Source organism: Misgurnus anguillicaudatus, chromosome 7 (assembly GCF_027580225.2).
Source record: "Misgurnus anguillicaudatus chromosome 7, ASM2758022v2, whole genome shotgun sequence".
NCBI classification, from domain to species: Eukaryota; Metazoa; Chordata; class Actinopteri; order Cypriniformes; family Cobitidae; genus Misgurnus; species Misgurnus anguillicaudatus.
In genome coordinates, this window is record NC_073343.2 from 6,954,841 (window position 1) to 6,973,536 (window position 18,696).

The 18,696-nt window shown below is 37.3% G+C and overlaps 1 protein-coding gene across 1 annotated transcript; it reads right to left on the bottom strand.

Moving 5' to 3' along the window:
* Positions 1 to 3,266: 3,266 nt before the first annotated feature.
* phyhipla (phytanoyl-CoA 2-hydroxylase interacting protein-like a) lies at positions 3,267 to 14,001 on the bottom strand. Its single transcript, XM_055172865.2, has 5 exons — positions 13,630 to 14,001; positions 8,041 to 8,234; positions 7,519 to 7,693; positions 5,864 to 5,981; positions 3,267 to 5,580 (listed from the first exon to the last, which is right to left on the bottom strand). The coding sequence occupies exons 1-5, from the start codon at positions 13,727 to 13,729 to the stop codon at positions 5,043 to 5,045; spliced, it is 1,125 nt and encodes a 374-aa protein (XP_055028840.1). The 5' UTR covers positions 13,730 to 14,001; the 3' UTR covers positions 3,267 to 5,042.
* Between the last annotated feature and the right edge of the window lie 4,695 nt (positions 14,002 to 18,696).

Below are 18,696 nucleotides of genomic sequence, written 5' to 3' on the forward strand. Positions count from 1 at the left end.
GACATTTTAGTTTTTACAAACAAACCCTACAAAAAAACAAGACTGGTGCGCATCTTGTGACAAAACAATGGCACTTATATATGTTGAGGTATGTTTTTAAATTATTGTAGCTCAAATATGCATTTTAGCCTGGGACCAGGATAAGCCCTGTCAGGGAAACTGCACCATTGTTTTCCCATATCAGATGTAGGTTGCTTCAGGTTGAGTTGTGATTTTAATGTGTAGTTGTGGTCAGAGACGGATGGATCCTCCCATTGTGTTTCTGCATCACAGTTTAGGAACATGTTGATTGTATCATCCTCACAGTTGTCCTCTGCTTCACTACACATCAATGCATCTGTGAAAACAATATAACCACAAACATTTTTATGTTAGTATTTAAAATAAACTTGCATCATGAGAATTAATATATAACGTTAACGTTAAATGGCACCCATACTTAAACAGAACAGTGTGTAAGAGAGAGATGCATTAAAAAAGAGACAGTAACATTATACACACAACCTTTAACTTCAGTGTTAAATAATACGTTGTTTAATAGGTCATTATCAATATCTGAATGAGGAATGAACTGACATACTAGCATCTGAAATCTCAGTAACTTGTGGGAATCACGTGGGCTACTGTAAGAATGTAATGTACTATAATATCTCGTTGTACTATCGTAAATATAAAAATATAGGTGGACAATTAAAACCATTCAAATAGTTGCATTTTATAAACTAACGTTACTGATCTTAAGTGTATTTGTAGAACGGACTTCACAAATCTAACTTTAGGCGAACGAGCACAAAGTTAGCTAAGATAGCTTACCTGAAACTGGCCACCTTTTCAACACCCGGCGTGGTTTAAAGTTACCGGAACATCGTAGTCGAACCATTACTTGGGATAAGGGTGTTCCTCAGTTGGCTTAAAATTGGTAAGAAACAAACATAAAGGCGCTCGAGTGAGCTTTTTAAGCTTAACGCTTCGCCTTCAGTCACTGCCTCAGCTGCTCATCGTCTATGCGGCCGGAAGAATGTTGACAAAATGAGCGAAATGGCGCCGCCCTTGTTGTCGTGAAAAATAAGGTGAATAGAATTGAGGAAATGCTTTAAAGAAAATATAAAACCTACATCGATACCTATGCACACACTCGAAATCGAAAGATCTTTCTTTAACACAAGACTGCCAACACTGACGCATTCACTGGTGTGCAGACTGATCGAAATATGACATCAGAGTACCGCGAGAGCAAGTCGAACTATTAAAAAATAGCCCGCCTTTACCATTGTTCTCGCGATACTCTGATGTCAGTCTGCGCACCTACCAATAAAGTCGATCACACAAAGCGTCAAGGTCTGGATGATAAGCAGACCTGCCCGATTTAAGGTAAGCAGATACCATCAGAAAACTCTGCAGATTTAAATACCCGTCATTGACAAGCATTTATACCACGCATGTGGGTGTTTGCGAGCACAACAAGTCTGCGTGTTGCTGTGACAGTTTTTTAATAAATAGAAGTAAATAAAAAGAGTTTGACATCTATAAAAATTAATATATTTATATACAGAATATAGTAATATGTCTTGACAAAAAATATATATTTTTGTGATTGATTTGTGACAAATCATCACTTTATGCTTCTCCTCTTTCTCAATGGATGAACTGAATAAAATCTGCAGTTATATACATTTTACAAAAAGCAGTCATTAGACTTTTAAGAACTTTTGGGCGAGTAAAAGTAATTAAATGAGATAAAATAAAAAGACAATAAGCTCAGGACTATAGACGTAGAAAAAGCTTTTTTGTATTGTATTTGTATTGTAAACTTTCTTTTCTGCAGACTTTTCCAACAGTTTAACACAGAAATAGCACAAATATGTTGTTTGGCAAATGGTTACTTTAGTAAAGAATGTATATCGTAATTTTATTCTTTAGTAACCATTTAGTGAATAATAATATTAATAATAATTTAATAACCACCCCAAGATGCCAAGCCTCCAAGCACCCTCTCCCCCGGTAAATCTCACTCCAAACTGAACTCAAAAGTTGGCAGCCCTGTTTAACAGTCACATAGGGGTGGCTCCCTGGACAGGGATTAGCTTAAGCCGGGACTACATCTTAGTTTAACCAGGAAATATAACTAGTTTTGACAAAGTTGTTGACTAGTTGTTTTCAGTTTGGACAGCTCTTCCCTTTATTTTAGTCTAGGACTAGTCTAATCCCTGTCCGGGAAACCGCCCCATTTAGTTTTCATAAACATCTCTCTATATCTTGATTAGGTCAAATGTGCTTGATTAGAGCTGGAGCTAAACTCTGCAGGACATCGGCACTCCAGGACATTGCTATTGGTGTTTAGAACATGACAACAAATACATTTTTTCAACTTAATGGTGTTTAAGGTGTCTTATTTAACATACATGCATGATTGCTTGACATACTTCTCCAGCAATTAAGTTAAATAATAGTTTTGTGCTAAATCTTTAAACATCGTAGTTTGTTTTGTAATATACATCTAACCTGTAAATTATTGATACTGCAAAAGCATTAAACAGTATTATTTTCATTTAATGATTTATACAGATGCCATACTCATGTTGCAGTCTTTTAAAAGAAAACACCACCGCTTTTCAATATTCTACCATGTTCCTACCCCAACCCAGACAAATTAATACATACCCATCTTTTCATCGTGAATGTGTTAGCATTTAGCCTAGCCCCATTCATTCCTTAGGATCCAAACATGAATTTAGAAGCCACCAAACACTTCCATGTTTTTTAAAGACTGTTACATGAGTAGTTACACAAGTAAAGTAAGTATGGCGGCCCAAAATGAAACATCTGTAAAAAGTCTTTAAATACTGAAAACACTGAAGTGTTTGGTGGCTTCTAAAATCATCCCTGTTTGGATCCTAAGGAATGAATGGAGCCAGGCCAAATGCCAACACATTCACGACGCGCTGTACAAAGATTAAGTACACCCATTGAATAAAGATAGGTATGTACCAATTCATCTAAGTCGAAGTATAAGAACACAGTAAAATATTGAAAAACGGTGGTGTTTTCCTTTAAGTTATAATATGTTATCTGAATATCAAACACCACAAACGCACATAAAAGTTTGGAAATTTAGCTTGAACTTTGCTTAATTTGTTTCTTTTCTTGCTCTATCTTCTTTTCTGCTGCAAAGTATGTTTCATTGAGAAGTACGATTCAGTACAATTTGGAAAAGAAGCCTCAGTCTCCTCATTATTAGTATTGACCAAGAAGTTCACTGTACCAAGTCAAACTAAAGCCTACCAGTTTATTTCCTCCAGAACAGAGGGCAATGAATAAGACAAACAAATCAATTTAACTCAAGGGTGTATATGAGCACTGTTTTATGTTCAAACAGGAACATACACATTACACAGCAACACACACACACATTCCCCAAAAACAGCAAAATAATAACATTAAAATATAACTATGTTTCACAAGTAAAAACAGTTAAAGGAGAACTGCGATCAGAGGAGAAATGAACACGTTGAGAGTACAGGACAGGAGAAGGTTTAAAGGCTCACGTTGTAGGCTCCAGTTTCATATTACTCCAGTTCCATGTTTTCTGTTTAGCACTCTAACGCAAGCACTGAAATATAGGAGTGCATAGGTGTATATGCGGCAGAAGCAAAAACTGTGTATGAATAAAGCACACGTTCGAAGACCATGGCTGCCTAAGCTGTCTTTCTTTGAGAAGCAAGACACTACACATGTAGCATGCAGATGCTTGGCAGAAGATCAGAAAGTAGACGTTTTTAGTCACATCCAGCTTTGGAGACCTTTGTTTTGTTGATATACAAGTCCTCATGGGAGTCCAAGAGTGCCACAACCAGGATATACATGGAGTAGAAGTCCCAGATGTAGACGTGTTTGTTGGGGTAAGCAGGGTCTTGACTCACATCAATAAGACACACTTCTTTTCTTCACTTTTTTATTAAAATACATGTTTCTAGTTTACTGCAACATCCAATAGGTCCTATACCTGTAATGATTTGAAGGAGTGTTGTTTGCTATGGTGTGTCTAACTTAAGACACATGGGCAATTCTTCTTGTTGTATTCCTTTTTCAATTTCTTTTATGTTATGTTTGCATTGCACACTTCTAGAGGGTAGATGAAGTTTCCAGATGTTTACAGCGATATAAGTCGTAATGCCAGTAAAGATGGATACGAGTGTTGTTTGATATGGTGTGTCTAACCTAAGAAACACTGAGGTTGGCTGCTGTTCTTGCTGGACGTGCGTTTTGACTCACATCAGTCATTAATGCAATATAGGCATGCACGCCGGTAATGATGCAGGAGTTTGGTATGACTTTGGATGTCCCACCTAAGACACACAGACTGCTCTTCTTGATGTATTTCTTGTCTTTTTCTATTTTACATTGCATGGTTCTGTGAAAAGAGATGGAGTTAGGATGAAAAAGGCGTTAGCTGCAATATAGGCCTTCAAGCCAGTAAAGATCCAGAAGTGTCATACAACTTCAGATGTCCAAGACACACAGGCTGCTCGTCTTGTATTCTTTCTTTCTGTGTCTTTTTTGTCTGTTTTTTGCATTGCACTGTTCTTTAAGGACAAATAGAGGGTCTAGAAGACTGCATTAAATGTCTTCATGCCGGTAATGATGTGAATGAGCAATGCAGGAGTTATGTATGACTTTGGATGTCCAACCTAAGAGAGCTTTGATGACTTTAACAAGAACTGAGAGCCAGTATGGGTTGAAGGTCACCACACATGGTTCAAGAATGAAAATGGCTGGGTTTGAATATCAAGCACCAAAAACACGCATGAAAGGTTCACAGTGGAGAGTTTTTGGAAAATCAGCTTGTACTCTTTGTCTTGCATTATTTGTTTTCTTTTTTGCTTCCGCACAGTATTTTTTTAGAGTGAATACATTAAGTTAAGTCGATCATAAGATTGAATGTTTGGGAGGCCACCAAAGAGTTTTAGCTCCGCATGGCTGTGTTTAGTTATTCCAGAGCCATTTTTCTGTGCCTGATCTGTTGCATAGCGTGTGCGTTAAGGCTAACGTCCAACGCTTATGTTGCAGGTCTTGCAGCTGGGGTCTTTCTTGGCATTGAGAGTAGACAAGCTCATCAGCTGGTGGCCGCTGATATGAGAGACGGTCCCCAGTTCCAGTGGGACCGGCTCTGTATAAATCAACTCCAGGATCACATCCTGAGCATGCTGAAATACCACACGCCCGTCCTCCCCACACACGCGTGTCAGGAAGCGGTTGTTCGTCACGTCAAGCTCCGGCAGGCGTTCGCTGCAGTACAAGTCTCCGTGGGAGCCCCGGGGAGCAAGGACCAGGATGACGTAATGATACGCAGTGTACATACAGTAAAAGTCCCCAAAGTACAGGCGCGTATCGGGGGTGAAAAGAGTCTCCGCAGGCACCTGGATGCGAAAGCGCCCGTACGGGGAATCATGTGGAGGCTGACCAGTGTTGAACTCTGTGTTACAACTAAAGACGATCCCTTCGAGTTTACCACTGAGAGGTGAACCATGACTGCCACTGTTATCCTTTACCGAGGGCATCATTCGACCACCAAGCACCTCTCTGTGAGAAAAGGAGAGATCGATATATCATTAGAACAATACAAATTAAGGAGAAACTTATTTAATGCTATATTGTTATATTTACTATTGTACTGCAATTTTCAACTACACTTACATATAAAAAATTGCCAACAAGATGGCACCCCTTTCTATTTAAAACTAAACTGAAGCTTAGCAACAAAGCAAGTCGCTCTTTGTGTTTCTTCGCCAGCATTACTTCATCTCTCACCCTCCCTCTCGAACATTCAAGGCTTAACTGTACCAAGGTATTTTTCCTGAATCACCTGCAGTGTTGAAAGTACTCCTCATGCTGATTCCTGTAAAACACAGAGAACTTCAGCATCCTGCCAGCGATGACCTCAGCTTTCTGAAGCAACTGCGTCAGATGCACAGAGGAGTAATCTGCAAACCGTAACACAAATGTTATTATTGATCATCATTAACTTTCTCAATCAGATCAATGCTAAACACCCAAAACCTGCCTAGAAGAATAACAGTTTGTGCTGGGCAACGATTAATCACGATTAATCGCATACAAAATAAAAGTGATTTTTTGCATAATATATGAGTGTGTGCTATGTGTAATTATTATGCATATATAAATATACACACATTCATGTATGTATATAAGAAACATTTCCATGTGCATATATGTAAATATTTATATTTTAAAATTTAAAAATGCACTTTTATTTTGTATGCGATTAATCGCGATTAATTTTTGCCCAGCACTTTTATATTAATATGCAAGTGGACATTTTTCCTTGTGCTTAAATGTGTAGAATCTTAAAGGGGACAAAGAATGAAAAAACATTTTTACCTTGTCTTTGTTGAATAATGGTAGTCTACCCGCATTCACGAACATACAAAAAGTGCTAAACATGCTAAACATCTCAGTCTCATAGAAATTCCTCTTTTAGAAATGTCAGCCAGAAAACGGACCAATCTGAAAAACTGATGCTTATGACATCACAGGCATCTCCCCGCCCTCCACTTTAAAATAATTGGCTACATTTTTTGAGTGGCAGCAAAGTCAGCCAATCAGTAATGAGATTGCAAGTTAAGCCAGTAGGGGGATCCAAATAGGTGCAAAACCACTTGTTTAAAATCCCCCACCCTAATAGAGCTATCTGAGAGAGGTTTTTAGGAAGCTTCTAAGGCAGTGGTTTTCAATTCCAGTCCTCGGGCCCCCCCTCCCAGAACATTTTAGATGTCTCCATATATAAAACACCTGATTCAGTTTATCAGCTCGTTAGTGTGTTAATTAAGGAGCCTGATGAGTGTAATCAGGTGTTTCATATAAGGGGACATCTAAAACATTCTGGGAGGGGGGGCCCGAGGACTGGAATTGGGAACCACTGTTCTAAGGCATTACAGACCCAAACAAAACATTTTTTGTCTACATGTCAATCATTCTATGTCACCTTTAAAGTCACCATGAAAATAAAATGAAAAACTGCCATTTGTTTTGGAAAATTGTGGTATTTTTACAAATGCCTTATCTTTAAGCTTCATTATTTTTTTTAATTCATGTGCCCTTCATGATCTTTAATCAAAAACGGAAATCTCCTCAAAATGATCTCTCTTTATCCGGTTATATTGTATGGCAGGTGGGCGGGGTACGGGAGAAGATCGGTGCGATTAGCAATTAGCAACATGACCCAACTTCAAACGATCCAATCAGATCTTGATGGACAAATTCAAATCCAGCCCTGTCTTATTTCATTTCAAAAGCCGTTTCACTGGGATATACGTCACCACGAGGAAAATTAGGCAATCGCTACTTATGTTTCATGGCGACTTCAGTTTTGCAATAATATATACAGTATGCTTTTAAGTTATGTACTTTTTCTTTATCATACTGCAATATATAATCTATTATGCATACTAGTTTAACTGACTGTTAAAAAGCTCTATACAAATGAAATGTGTGGGCTACCTGCTGTACAAAACTCAACAATGTCACTCCATTCGGATATAGAGTAGTCTCCATCGGTCTGTTTGGATGCAGTTTGCACAGCAACTGAGTACTCTGTTCGTGGGCTCAGGAACCAATGCCCTCGTACTGTCATGGGCAACGGGACTGCCTTAGCAACAAGCTTAGTTGGCACGTCCTGACAAGAAAGACAGTCAATAAGAAACTATTAAACATCCTTAAGGAAAACACCACCGTTTTTCAATATTTTACTATGTTCTTACCTCAACTTAGAAGAATTAATACATACCTATTTTTTTCAATGCATGCACTTTTAATCTTTGTAAAGCGCTTCTTGAATGTGTTAACATTTAGCCTAGCCCCATTCATTCCTATGGCTCCAAACAAAAGTTTTAATTTGTGCCACCATACTTACTCGATGTAATTACTCATGTAACAGTCTTTAAATAGGGAAAACATGGAAGTGTTTGGTGGCTTATAAATTCATCCCTGTTATGGAAGCCTAAAATGCTTATCTGTAAGTACCTTGTGTTTGAATTTGTTGGAGTTCTTGTTCTCCTTTTTGTTAAGATCGATGAAGTAATGTGTGATCTTCTCTTTGGTATGAGGGTCCATGTCCCAGCAGATTTTAAAAGAGTCACAGGTTATGTTACTAATCTTGATGTTGCGAGGAACAGGTAACTCCTCCATTACCACCACACCACTGTCTTCTGCCTTTCCTAAAAAAAAGAAGACAATGAATCACTATGAAATCCTGAAGCACTGATCAAATATAATCCTTAATCTAACCTTAATCTTACAACGACAGATGTGTGTTTAGATGCTAGAAGCACACTTTAAATAAAGTCTTAAATATACTGGAAGCTTTTCTATCATTTAACACAGTAGTTCTCAAACTGAGGGGCATGAGACGCAGTGGCAGCCACCCAGTGACTTCTTTTTTTGAGGGCACTCGATGCGAAGTTCGTCGCAACATAGCCCATCATGTGTGTAGTTCGTAATTTCAAAATATGTGTTCTGCGTGTTGAGTGATCCTATGTACATCACGTCACGTGTCTTAAGTGCCTGCTGCAAACGCGTCAAAAGGGTTTATGATAAAAGAGATGTTTGCATCTGCCAGATACTCGCATAATCTCATGCGTAATCAGAGTTTATTGTTAAGGGAGTGTCTTGCGTGTATTTTGTGGACGTGAGCGTCTCTTTTTTTGACGCGTGTGCCGCAGGCACTTATTTTGACAAAACACGTATTGCACATGGTTCACATGACACAACAAACACATATTTAAAAAAAAAACAAGCAACACACATGACATTCCGAACACTTATTTTGAATTTGCGCCCCTCGGATGAGCAGTCACGAGCCGCCACTGATAAGATGGTGCCAGTGGGCCCAGTTTTATGACATTTTATAAAATATATTATATTATTTATCATAAATTCTGTGCAATTAAACCAAAAATGATTAAATTCATTAAAAAAATTTACGTTTGAGATTGTTTTATGCCATGAATTCTCTTTAGGGGGGCTGCCAAAGGAATGCAACCTACACAAGATTTACCCCAATTGGTCAGCAAAGACAGAGCTATTGAGTGTGTTGCAATGTCTGCATGAGAAATTGTTTTGCCTGATAAAAAAAATAAAAAACAGCATGGTCGGTCTTTCTACAGCAATGCCAGATTTCAAAATGCACTCGCTTTAACAAAGGGTGCAGTTTCCATGGAAACAAATGAAGGCCATTAATCAATGTTGCGTAATTTAAAGCAGTAAACGGGCTTTTTTACTCTGGTAGTATAAAAACACCTGAACTATCAGCAACCTGTACTCCATTATATCTAACTAACACATATAACAATACAAGCTAGCTGTTTACCTTCAGCAAAAAGTTATGAAGCAAAATGTATTTTCATAATGAGTGGTACGGTCTCTAACTACTGTAAAAAATAAACAGGTGGGTGATTCTCACGAAATTAGACTTATGAGGTGTCGTGAAACATTTAGATAAAAATGTAAATGCAAAGTAAGAGTATCAAAATAAGAAGCATCAGTTATAAACATCTCTTCACGTACTATTTTGCACATGATTTCAAATGACATCATACAAACCAATTTTATTTTTTTCCACATTTAAGGGGAAAATTTTCATTACCGCAACGTGTCCATGACTGGATTTTGGTTCTTTGACATGGAAATATTTATAACTAAAAATTCTAAAAAATAAAAAGCTTCAGTGCATGTTATACTATAAACATTTACAGTAAAGAAACATGTTTGGTGATCATTGGTAAATGTAGAGACAATAATAAGGAATATAAATGTGTCCAAGAAAAATTTTCTCATCCTCCGCAACAATTTTTAAGCCCTCAATGAACTAACAATTTGACACACAAAAAAAAATTGTTGGAAGAGACATAATTGACTGTGACACTCAAGATGGCTACCAGGTAAGCAGGTTCTTATTTTTTCTCTCCAGATAAAAGTTGACATTTTGTAAAAAGTACCTAGACAACTTTTTAGTTCTCATTACCAAAACATGAGTTTGTAAATGCATATATTTAATGTAATATCATGTTGCGGTAATGCTAATTTTTTCATAATGATAATCTAAAAATTTTAAATAATTCAATAGGAAATATTTTTAAATGATCCAAAAATAATGGTGATAGTCAGTTCAGACCTTAATCTTAAATGTGCAAAAAAAAATCGGCTTCAAGGGCTTTTGAAAAAAATCTGATGCTGGACACATTCTAAGTCTGGATATGTGAGAATCAACCAGGCATATGTTTTTATAGATTAAACAGATGCATATGTGCTATAGTTTTTGACAAAGGCTTACCTTATAAATTCAAATTTAGATTAGATTTAGATTTCATTTCTGTTAATACTTTCAATACTGTACACGCAGGTCTAAAACCAAAACAAACAGGAGAATCCAGACAGAGCGGAATCATCGGAGAGATAGAGAGCAGAAGATCGGAAAGAAAAGTAGTCTGGCTCCATATCTGATATGGGCTAAAAGCCTCCCATGGGGCCACAGTCTATTTAAAAAGTTATACACACAGATGAATCATCAGACATTAAATAACCTTAACACATCTAAATACATCTAAAACCAGACCCATTCTAAATGTCTCCAAGCAGCATTACATGAATCAATAATGTAATAAATACAAAATTTCACGTAGAAAATGCTACACACTAACAAATTCAAACTAAAGTGAGGTCTTTATATGACCAAACTGCAATCAAACATGCAAGATAAAAGATAATAATGTTCTCAATAGACAAATACAATGCAATTCTCCTATATAACTCCTGCTTCTAACTGCAAATATCTCTATTACTGTGACAGAATGCAAGCTGAGCAGTGTTTGGGTTGTTTAATGAGCCAATGACCCACTACAAAAACACACTAAAATTACTATTGATACACACAAAGATGATTGTCAAACACTTAAAACTCATATTCAATAAAGACTGCAGGAGTCCCCGGCTAATATTCATTCTCAATTATGAAGAGTACAAATATAGGCAAAACAACCTACATATCCTCTAATTTTCTTGCTGAACTAATCCAGATCCTTACAGCAAGGCCAAAAACATTATCAGACTAATTTAAAGTAGTATATTGTAAATAAAGGGCAGATATGTTATTAAAAAACATATTTTGCACCGGGCTGCCATGTGTTAGTAGTTTTGGGTGGTTGTTATCTAATAATAACAAATCTGCAAATGTCACTAATGGCCAATCAGAATCAAGCATTTCAACGAGCAGTGTAATAAGCAGTGTATAATCATTACACATACAGAATGATAAATATGCATGTGACTTTAAAGCAATTATGTGATCTTGCTTTTTAATTAACAAGATGTGTTATGTTTCCAAGCCTTGATACCCCTTATGAGCCTTATGATACACTATAAAACTAAGTACAGTAATTGCAGGAACAGATCAGGCATTACTATCAGTGCCTTGCTTGGGCAGTTATATTAGCAGTTATAATAATATTTAATGAACTATAATGTTATTACAATATAGTTTTACTAAATGTTTCTGTTTATATATGGTGCTAAGCCTCCGGCTTTAAGGAATCCACAAGGCTGTTCAAAGTTCAGCACAATACAGATTAAGTTTTTTAGTTTAATCAGATTAAAAGACTTGTTTCGTCAGCTAATAAGTTAGCATTCACTACTGCCAATTTCTGGCATGATTAGTACACTCTTAAAAATAATGGTGCTACTAAAGCTTCTTCACGGTGAACCAATAGATGAACCATTTTTTGTTCTCTAAAAAAATCATTTTCTTAAAAGAACCATTTTATGGTGTAAAAACGTATCTACAAAATACAAAAAAATCTTTTGTGAAAAAGAAAGGTTCTTTGGATGTTAAAGGTTCTTTATGGCAGTGTTCCCCAACCTTTTTTCTGCCACGGCACAGTTTTAATAAGTAAAAAAATCACAAGGCACACCACTATACCAAAAAGTATTAAAAGAAATGCACAAACCTCTATTGCAATGCTTAAATAACTTGTTTAACTAGAATATTTAACTATATTAAATGTAGAACTCACATTCAATGCAAGTACACTTGTTTTGATGAACACAAAGATTATATCCTGGCTGGAATTGATGACATTGACATACGCAGGTGTTTTTTAATTTTTCCACGGCACACCAAACAAGCTGTCACGGCACACTAGTGTGCCACGGCACAGTGGTTGGGAAACACTGCTTTATGGAACCATCCATGCTATAAATCTATAGCATTATGTAGCACAGTTATTTTTAAGAGTTTCCTCTTTTTACAGCATTTTTTAACCCATTGTTAGAATAACTATTATCTAGAAGAAAATATTGTGACAAAACATCTATAAAAGCCTTTAAGGGAGCTAAAAACCACATAGCTGTGTCTGGATAACACAGCTTAACAAATGAGCCGTCTGGCAGATTTTAAAGAGGAATGTTTATCTTCATCATTCACTTGTGCCTTGCGTAGGTCTTCGTTTTGCAATTAAACAACCTGAAACAAACACTATTGTGTCTAACTCAAGAAATAAGAGACTTTACCGCCTGCACAGCACTCAATTTAGGTTTATTAATGCTGATTTAACATGTTCATGCAGAGACGACAAAAACATCTCCTCCCTCGTTAAAAAAAACTGGTGAGTCATTGTACTAGCCCTAGAATTACCACGAATCCCTCTACAGGATGCCAAGTTTCCTATTTGCAAATTGTTGCTGTGATTCTCACAGATAAAGGGGTATGGAAATGTTTAAAAAAATCCACTCTCAAAAGCACATACTTCAGAGGTAGAATAACTCTCATAAAGTCATACGCAGACAAAATTAGATAAAGCAGCGCACATGCACATACAGTACATGCATGGATCAGACTGGCTGAGGGGCAAACAACGTGTGCAGCATCACGCCTATACATCTTTGAATGTCACAGCAGGTTCCTCCCTATGTGTGTTGCACCTGACTTCATCATCTGCCATTAACATCCAATACACTCAAGATTTCATAGCATATATAAACATATTGGATTTTAAATGATTCAAGCAATAAATCATTACATTTGGTCTTCCCCTTATCTAAAATGTAGTTGCACCCTTGCATGCCTGCATCATCTTTGCCACATTAGCAAGCTTAAATGTTCATACATTTCTGCACTAAGATGTTAGGTAATTATTTTTATCATCATAATCAGTGTTATTATTTCGATCAAATATCAAATTTGGCTCTTCTGTACATGTTTACAGTAACGGGTTAATCTTCATGACTAACAGGTTATGAGACAAGATTATAAGAGAAAAGTGGGCAGTGTCCATGGTGCTGAAGCTAAGCTCTCATTCAAACACATCATACAAAGAAAGGATTTAACTATGCAATACCCCAACCACACACAAAGACTGTCGTGTTTCAATGAAAATATCGAGGTTTATGGACGTGACAGGCGAATCCCAATTAACTAGCAAAACCTTTTTAAAAAAACCCGTTAAACTAACATCACCGGGCGCTAGATGCGTTCAAAACCAAAATATTTTCATTTTAATAGCTTGTTATTAAACGGGCAAAATGCATAAATAATGTTGTGACGTCCAAGTGGTTTCTTACCGTCTCTCTCACACAGCTGGAGAGACTCCAGGCTCACGTTCTTGACCATACCCTCGCGTGGGCTCAGCGGGCTCGCGTGAGCCAAACCCGGCGCCTCCATGTCTTCGGAGGAGTGTGGATGGATGTCCCTTTGAAAACCGCTATAAGGAAGATGAAATAATTTTAGTGCTCGTGTAAATATAAACGTACGCGAGTAATCTCGCGACGGCTGCGTTTACAGTGTCCGTATATGCAATAACGGATTATCGCGACTGAACAATTCAGTGACGGGTTATGTAACGGTCCACGCTCCCGTTAATTCTCGATTTCAGCACACTCTACACCCCCTATCCACCTCCCCCCGCCTCTCCGCGAAATGCTCGTTTTCCTCCATCTACTTCACTGACGTCAGCTCAAGAGCTCGCGCTCATGTCCTTATTTGGGCCGCGTGCTAGTGCGCTGCTGTTGTGCAGGTGCGACATGCGCTCGCGATGGGCCAAGCACGAGCAGGTTGCATGATGACATGCCCAAAACAAAACATGCAAGGTAGTTTTACGTTAAAGCCGTTGCTTTAATCCAAAGCGACTAAGCGGTACACCTCACAACACATCTGCTTAGATAGGAAAAGGTTTGTTTAATATAATGTTAAATAATGTGGTCTTATCAGTATTGAACATTTTTGGCCTTTTTCCAATGTTCAATCTGTTATGTTCAGGAGGCACTGGAGGGTGGAGTTCATATAATGTTGGTGTTTATTATGTTTAGAAAACTCTTATAGGACAGCTTTGACACCCACAGTTTTAACATGTTACCCTTTTAGTACAAACTACATCACCCCATAATACAGTATATCCCTGTACAATATAGCCTACTCTGGTATTCTGAATCTGTACCGCAGTTGACTAACATAAATTTTAAGCATGACTACAGGAACATGACACCAATACTGGTATGTGTGATATTGTAGAAAAATACTAAAATGAAGCAGTAGGCTACAATGTGAACTAGACTTTAAAGGAACAGTATGTAAGAAATGTATATCAAATTCAATCAATCATAAAATGGCCCTGATATGTCACTCAACATTAAGAAATCATTTGTATTTCAAATACTTATATCACTGACAACAGTGGTCTGGTCAGGATATTGTCATTTAAAAAGTGGAGTTGCAGCCCTCAACTGATGTTTATGTTGTCATTTTGTGTAATGGCCACCAGTTGTGTGATTGCAGTACCAGTTTTAGCCACAAGTTTTGTGATTGCAGTACCAGTTTTGGCCACAATGCTACATACTGTTCCTTTAAGTATGGCTGTGTGAGTTGCCCCAGTGGTCTAATTTCAGACAGAGAGGCAGCACTGTTACCCAGTTTTTCTTCTCTAATTACTCCTAGCTGAAACACAAACCACAGAATATTCAGAGTTATATTAAAGAGCAGTTAAATATGAGTAAGGATCTGCACATTAGGAGCTTATTTACCTCCTCACATAGAAAAACATGTAGCCATGTTTTTCTATGGTCTTGGATGCTGTTGGCCAGCTGATGGATTTTAATGTGTAATCATCACACTTAATCCATCCAGCTCCACAAGGGTCACAAATGTTGCTGATGTAGTGACCTATAAGAGAGATGACCTCATTTAATAGCTAAAACTTTGGAAATGAAGAACAAACATAATTTTGTGTCCAAGTATACTTATCACACTGCAAACTTGCCAACTATTATAGAGAAACATAGATATTATAATACAATTCAGACATGTTTTAAGAAATGTTTCTAAAATAATAATTGCAAAAGCATTTTTTTTTATCAGACTCTGCCAAAAAACCCTGCATTTCTGGAAATAAGGCGATTTGACTGGGAAGTATTTGATAAACGTATAATATGCTCACTGTAAAAATCTGAAACAACATGCTTACTGCTGTCTGACCCTACCTCAAAAAGGGCACACCTCAAGTTAATAAAAAGATTCAAAGAGTCTTTTGAATAATCATTTACAATCACTGCACTTTTATTGTTTCAACCATTAGTTATGAGATAATAAAATACTCTCTATAAACAGACTTATAGTTATATAAACTATGTAAGATTTGTCTGTTTATTTTCCTCACTGTCTATAAAAATACTCTTTAGTGTTCTGTAAGTGTTTAATAACTTGAACCTGTAAAGCTGGACAGACTGAGCTCCTCAGGAACTGCCAGACAACCCTTGATTTTTTGGAGTGTGTACATGTCAAACCTCGTAACAGAAGAACCAGAACCCTGTAGAGAAATGAAAATGAACAGAATTTGTGAACTAGCTTATTTTGTATAATGTAATAACTGATGAACTCTGATGGACAGGGTGTCCTACCTTGGTAGGGTCTGAACTTGCATCTTGTTTCCAAGGCTTGATCACCTCCACACTCACTACAACGGCATTCAAATGAAGACGGCAAAATATCAATCAAATCTGGGAAATCAATAACATTATAAAACTTCATTATTCCAGAAGTGACACTACTGCAAAGTAGAGCTATAGGCTCTCCATTAATGAGGTCTGAGGACCAACAGCAAAAGACAGACAGTTTAGTTCCTCCAGAAAGTGCCTTTGGTTCCCACAGCTAACACACACAAACAACAGAAGGAAAATAATAATTTCCAATGTTAGATATACAAATATGTAAGAAGATTTTAGAAAGTAGTATTCATTATTTAAATGAATATGGGCAGGTGAATTCCCATTATGTTTTGCATGTGCATATGCAGATGATCTTAAATTCCATGTGGGCTGAAGCAGGGCTATGGAAATTGTTTCGGGAATCCTGGCACATCTCAGCCTCCTCTTTATGAGCATCCTTAGAGAAGGAAAGAGAAGAGAGCAATCAAGAGAAAGAGGGCAAGTGGCTGAAAATAACAAAAAAACGTAATTAAATGATTTGTGAGTATCACAGATTTTCAATGTAATATGCTGACATGACGCAGGCTCCCCAACCTGCTCATCATTGCCTCTAAAATCTGAATTCCTTCTGGCAACGCAGCGTTTGATGGTTGCCAAAAGCTGGGATTTCTGCTTGGCACTGGTTTTGTTCATCCTGGCGTTATGCAGGTCATATAACGCCCTGGAGTGAAATTAATTTATTTAATTTGTATGAAACTAGCATCTTCATCAGTTTAGATTAGGATAGTGACGGCTAGTGGCTTCTTTTTTTCGAAGTTCGTCACAACATGTATGTAGTCCGTCATGTGTGTGGTTTCTTTTTTCAAAATATGTGTTCTGCGCGTCGAGCGATCCTGTGTGCATCACGTGTCTTATCAAGGTGGGTGCCTGCTGCAGATGCGTCTAAAGGGTTTATGATAAAATAGACGCTTGCGTTTGCCAGATACTCACATAATCTCACGCGTAATCAAAGTTTACTGTTAAGGGAGTGTCTTGCGTGTATTTTGTGAACATGAGTGTCTCTTTTATCATAAACAGTTTTGATGCGTGTGCAGCAGGCACTTATTTTGATAAAACACGTGATGCACACAGGATCTCTTGACACGCAGAACACATCTTTTGAAAAAAGGAAAAACACACATGACACTCCGAACACTTATTTTGAATTAGCGCCGCCACTGGATGAGGACAAGTTTGATATAATGTGTAGTGGTTTGATCAGTACAGGCTCATTCTTCTAGTATTTCAGCTAGGAGATGATGTCCTGCATGATCTGTGACATGTTGAGGAGGCACTTGAAGGTGGAGTTCATGTAAGGTGTTTTCCTGATGTTCAGAAAACTGTTAGAGAACCAGAAAGTGCTCAGTTATAGGAGAGCTTTGATACCTGCAGTCTAACTAAGTCACATCACATCTCATAATTATGAAGGTACTCACCTCATTTACTTAAAGTGCACTAATGGCCCTTTGGAAACTGCCTGATGATCATCCTGATCATTAACTTGCTGATGTTTGGAGGCTCATTACTGCACTGAATAAGCTGCAGTATTTCATGCTGAGTCAGCTCAGCTGAGCCGGCATCCATACAGCTTTGTGTGAGTACCATATAAATGTGTTACACAACTCTAACCATGTTTAGCCTTTGATTTCAATGAGTAAATTTCTTTACTTACCAGTCCATGACTGACTTCTCTTTGTCTTCAGAGTGGTCATGATGGCGCTATTCTGAGTCTCAGTGGCAGAAGACTCAGACCCCTTTGGAGTGTCTGAAAACTTAAAGACCTTCTGAGTCTTAATGTCAGGTGACAAAAACAGTGCATAATTGGATGGAGTCACACTGGCAGAAGACCCAGAGACCTTATCAGTCTCAATCTTCAAAGACACCCGTGAGGAGGAGATACAAGGAAAAAACCAAGAGAAGATTTTTCTGAAAGTACGGCACAGCTTTCCTTTTTTCTTCTTGTTGTCTTTCCTCTCTTTCTCTGTAAATGTTTCTCTATAAACCCTTTTCCTCTGTAAATGTGTGTGACATTTGTTCAATAAATGCAAATTACAAATGAGGGAGAATTTAACATATTAATTATTAGCATTAATGAAGTACTTTTAAATAGGCCTACAGTGCAAGGACGAATTTAAGGTACATTTTACACCAGTTTTTATTTAGTGACAACCTCAATAGAAACCAATTTTGGCAAATAAAGCAAATTATTATTATTTAAAACATTCTGAGGATAGAACAAGATGTAAACCATTTATATATAACATTTCAGTAATCATTTTATTGCTCAGGGTTGATAGATTATCTGAGACAGTTCTAAAGGAGATTAAACAAAAGATCTTCAGAGAACATAAAAACTTAATTTACTGGATATGCATGTTGGCCATCAGATTATGAATGACTGTAAAACTTAAAACCCACGATCCCGCAAAAACATTCTCATGCATGATGATACACATCTGTCGTATTGTATTTGATCCTATCTGAGTTTTATCATCTATAAGTTATTAGAAATTTATTGTATTATTCAATCATATTTACACCTCCATCACTCCCCCTAACTAAACGTTTAGGGAAATGAATGATGGCGCACCCTAGCTGTGCATATATTGTACTACACTGTAAAAAATACTTTGCTTCCCCAAATCTTCTTGTTGAATCAACTTGGATCCACAA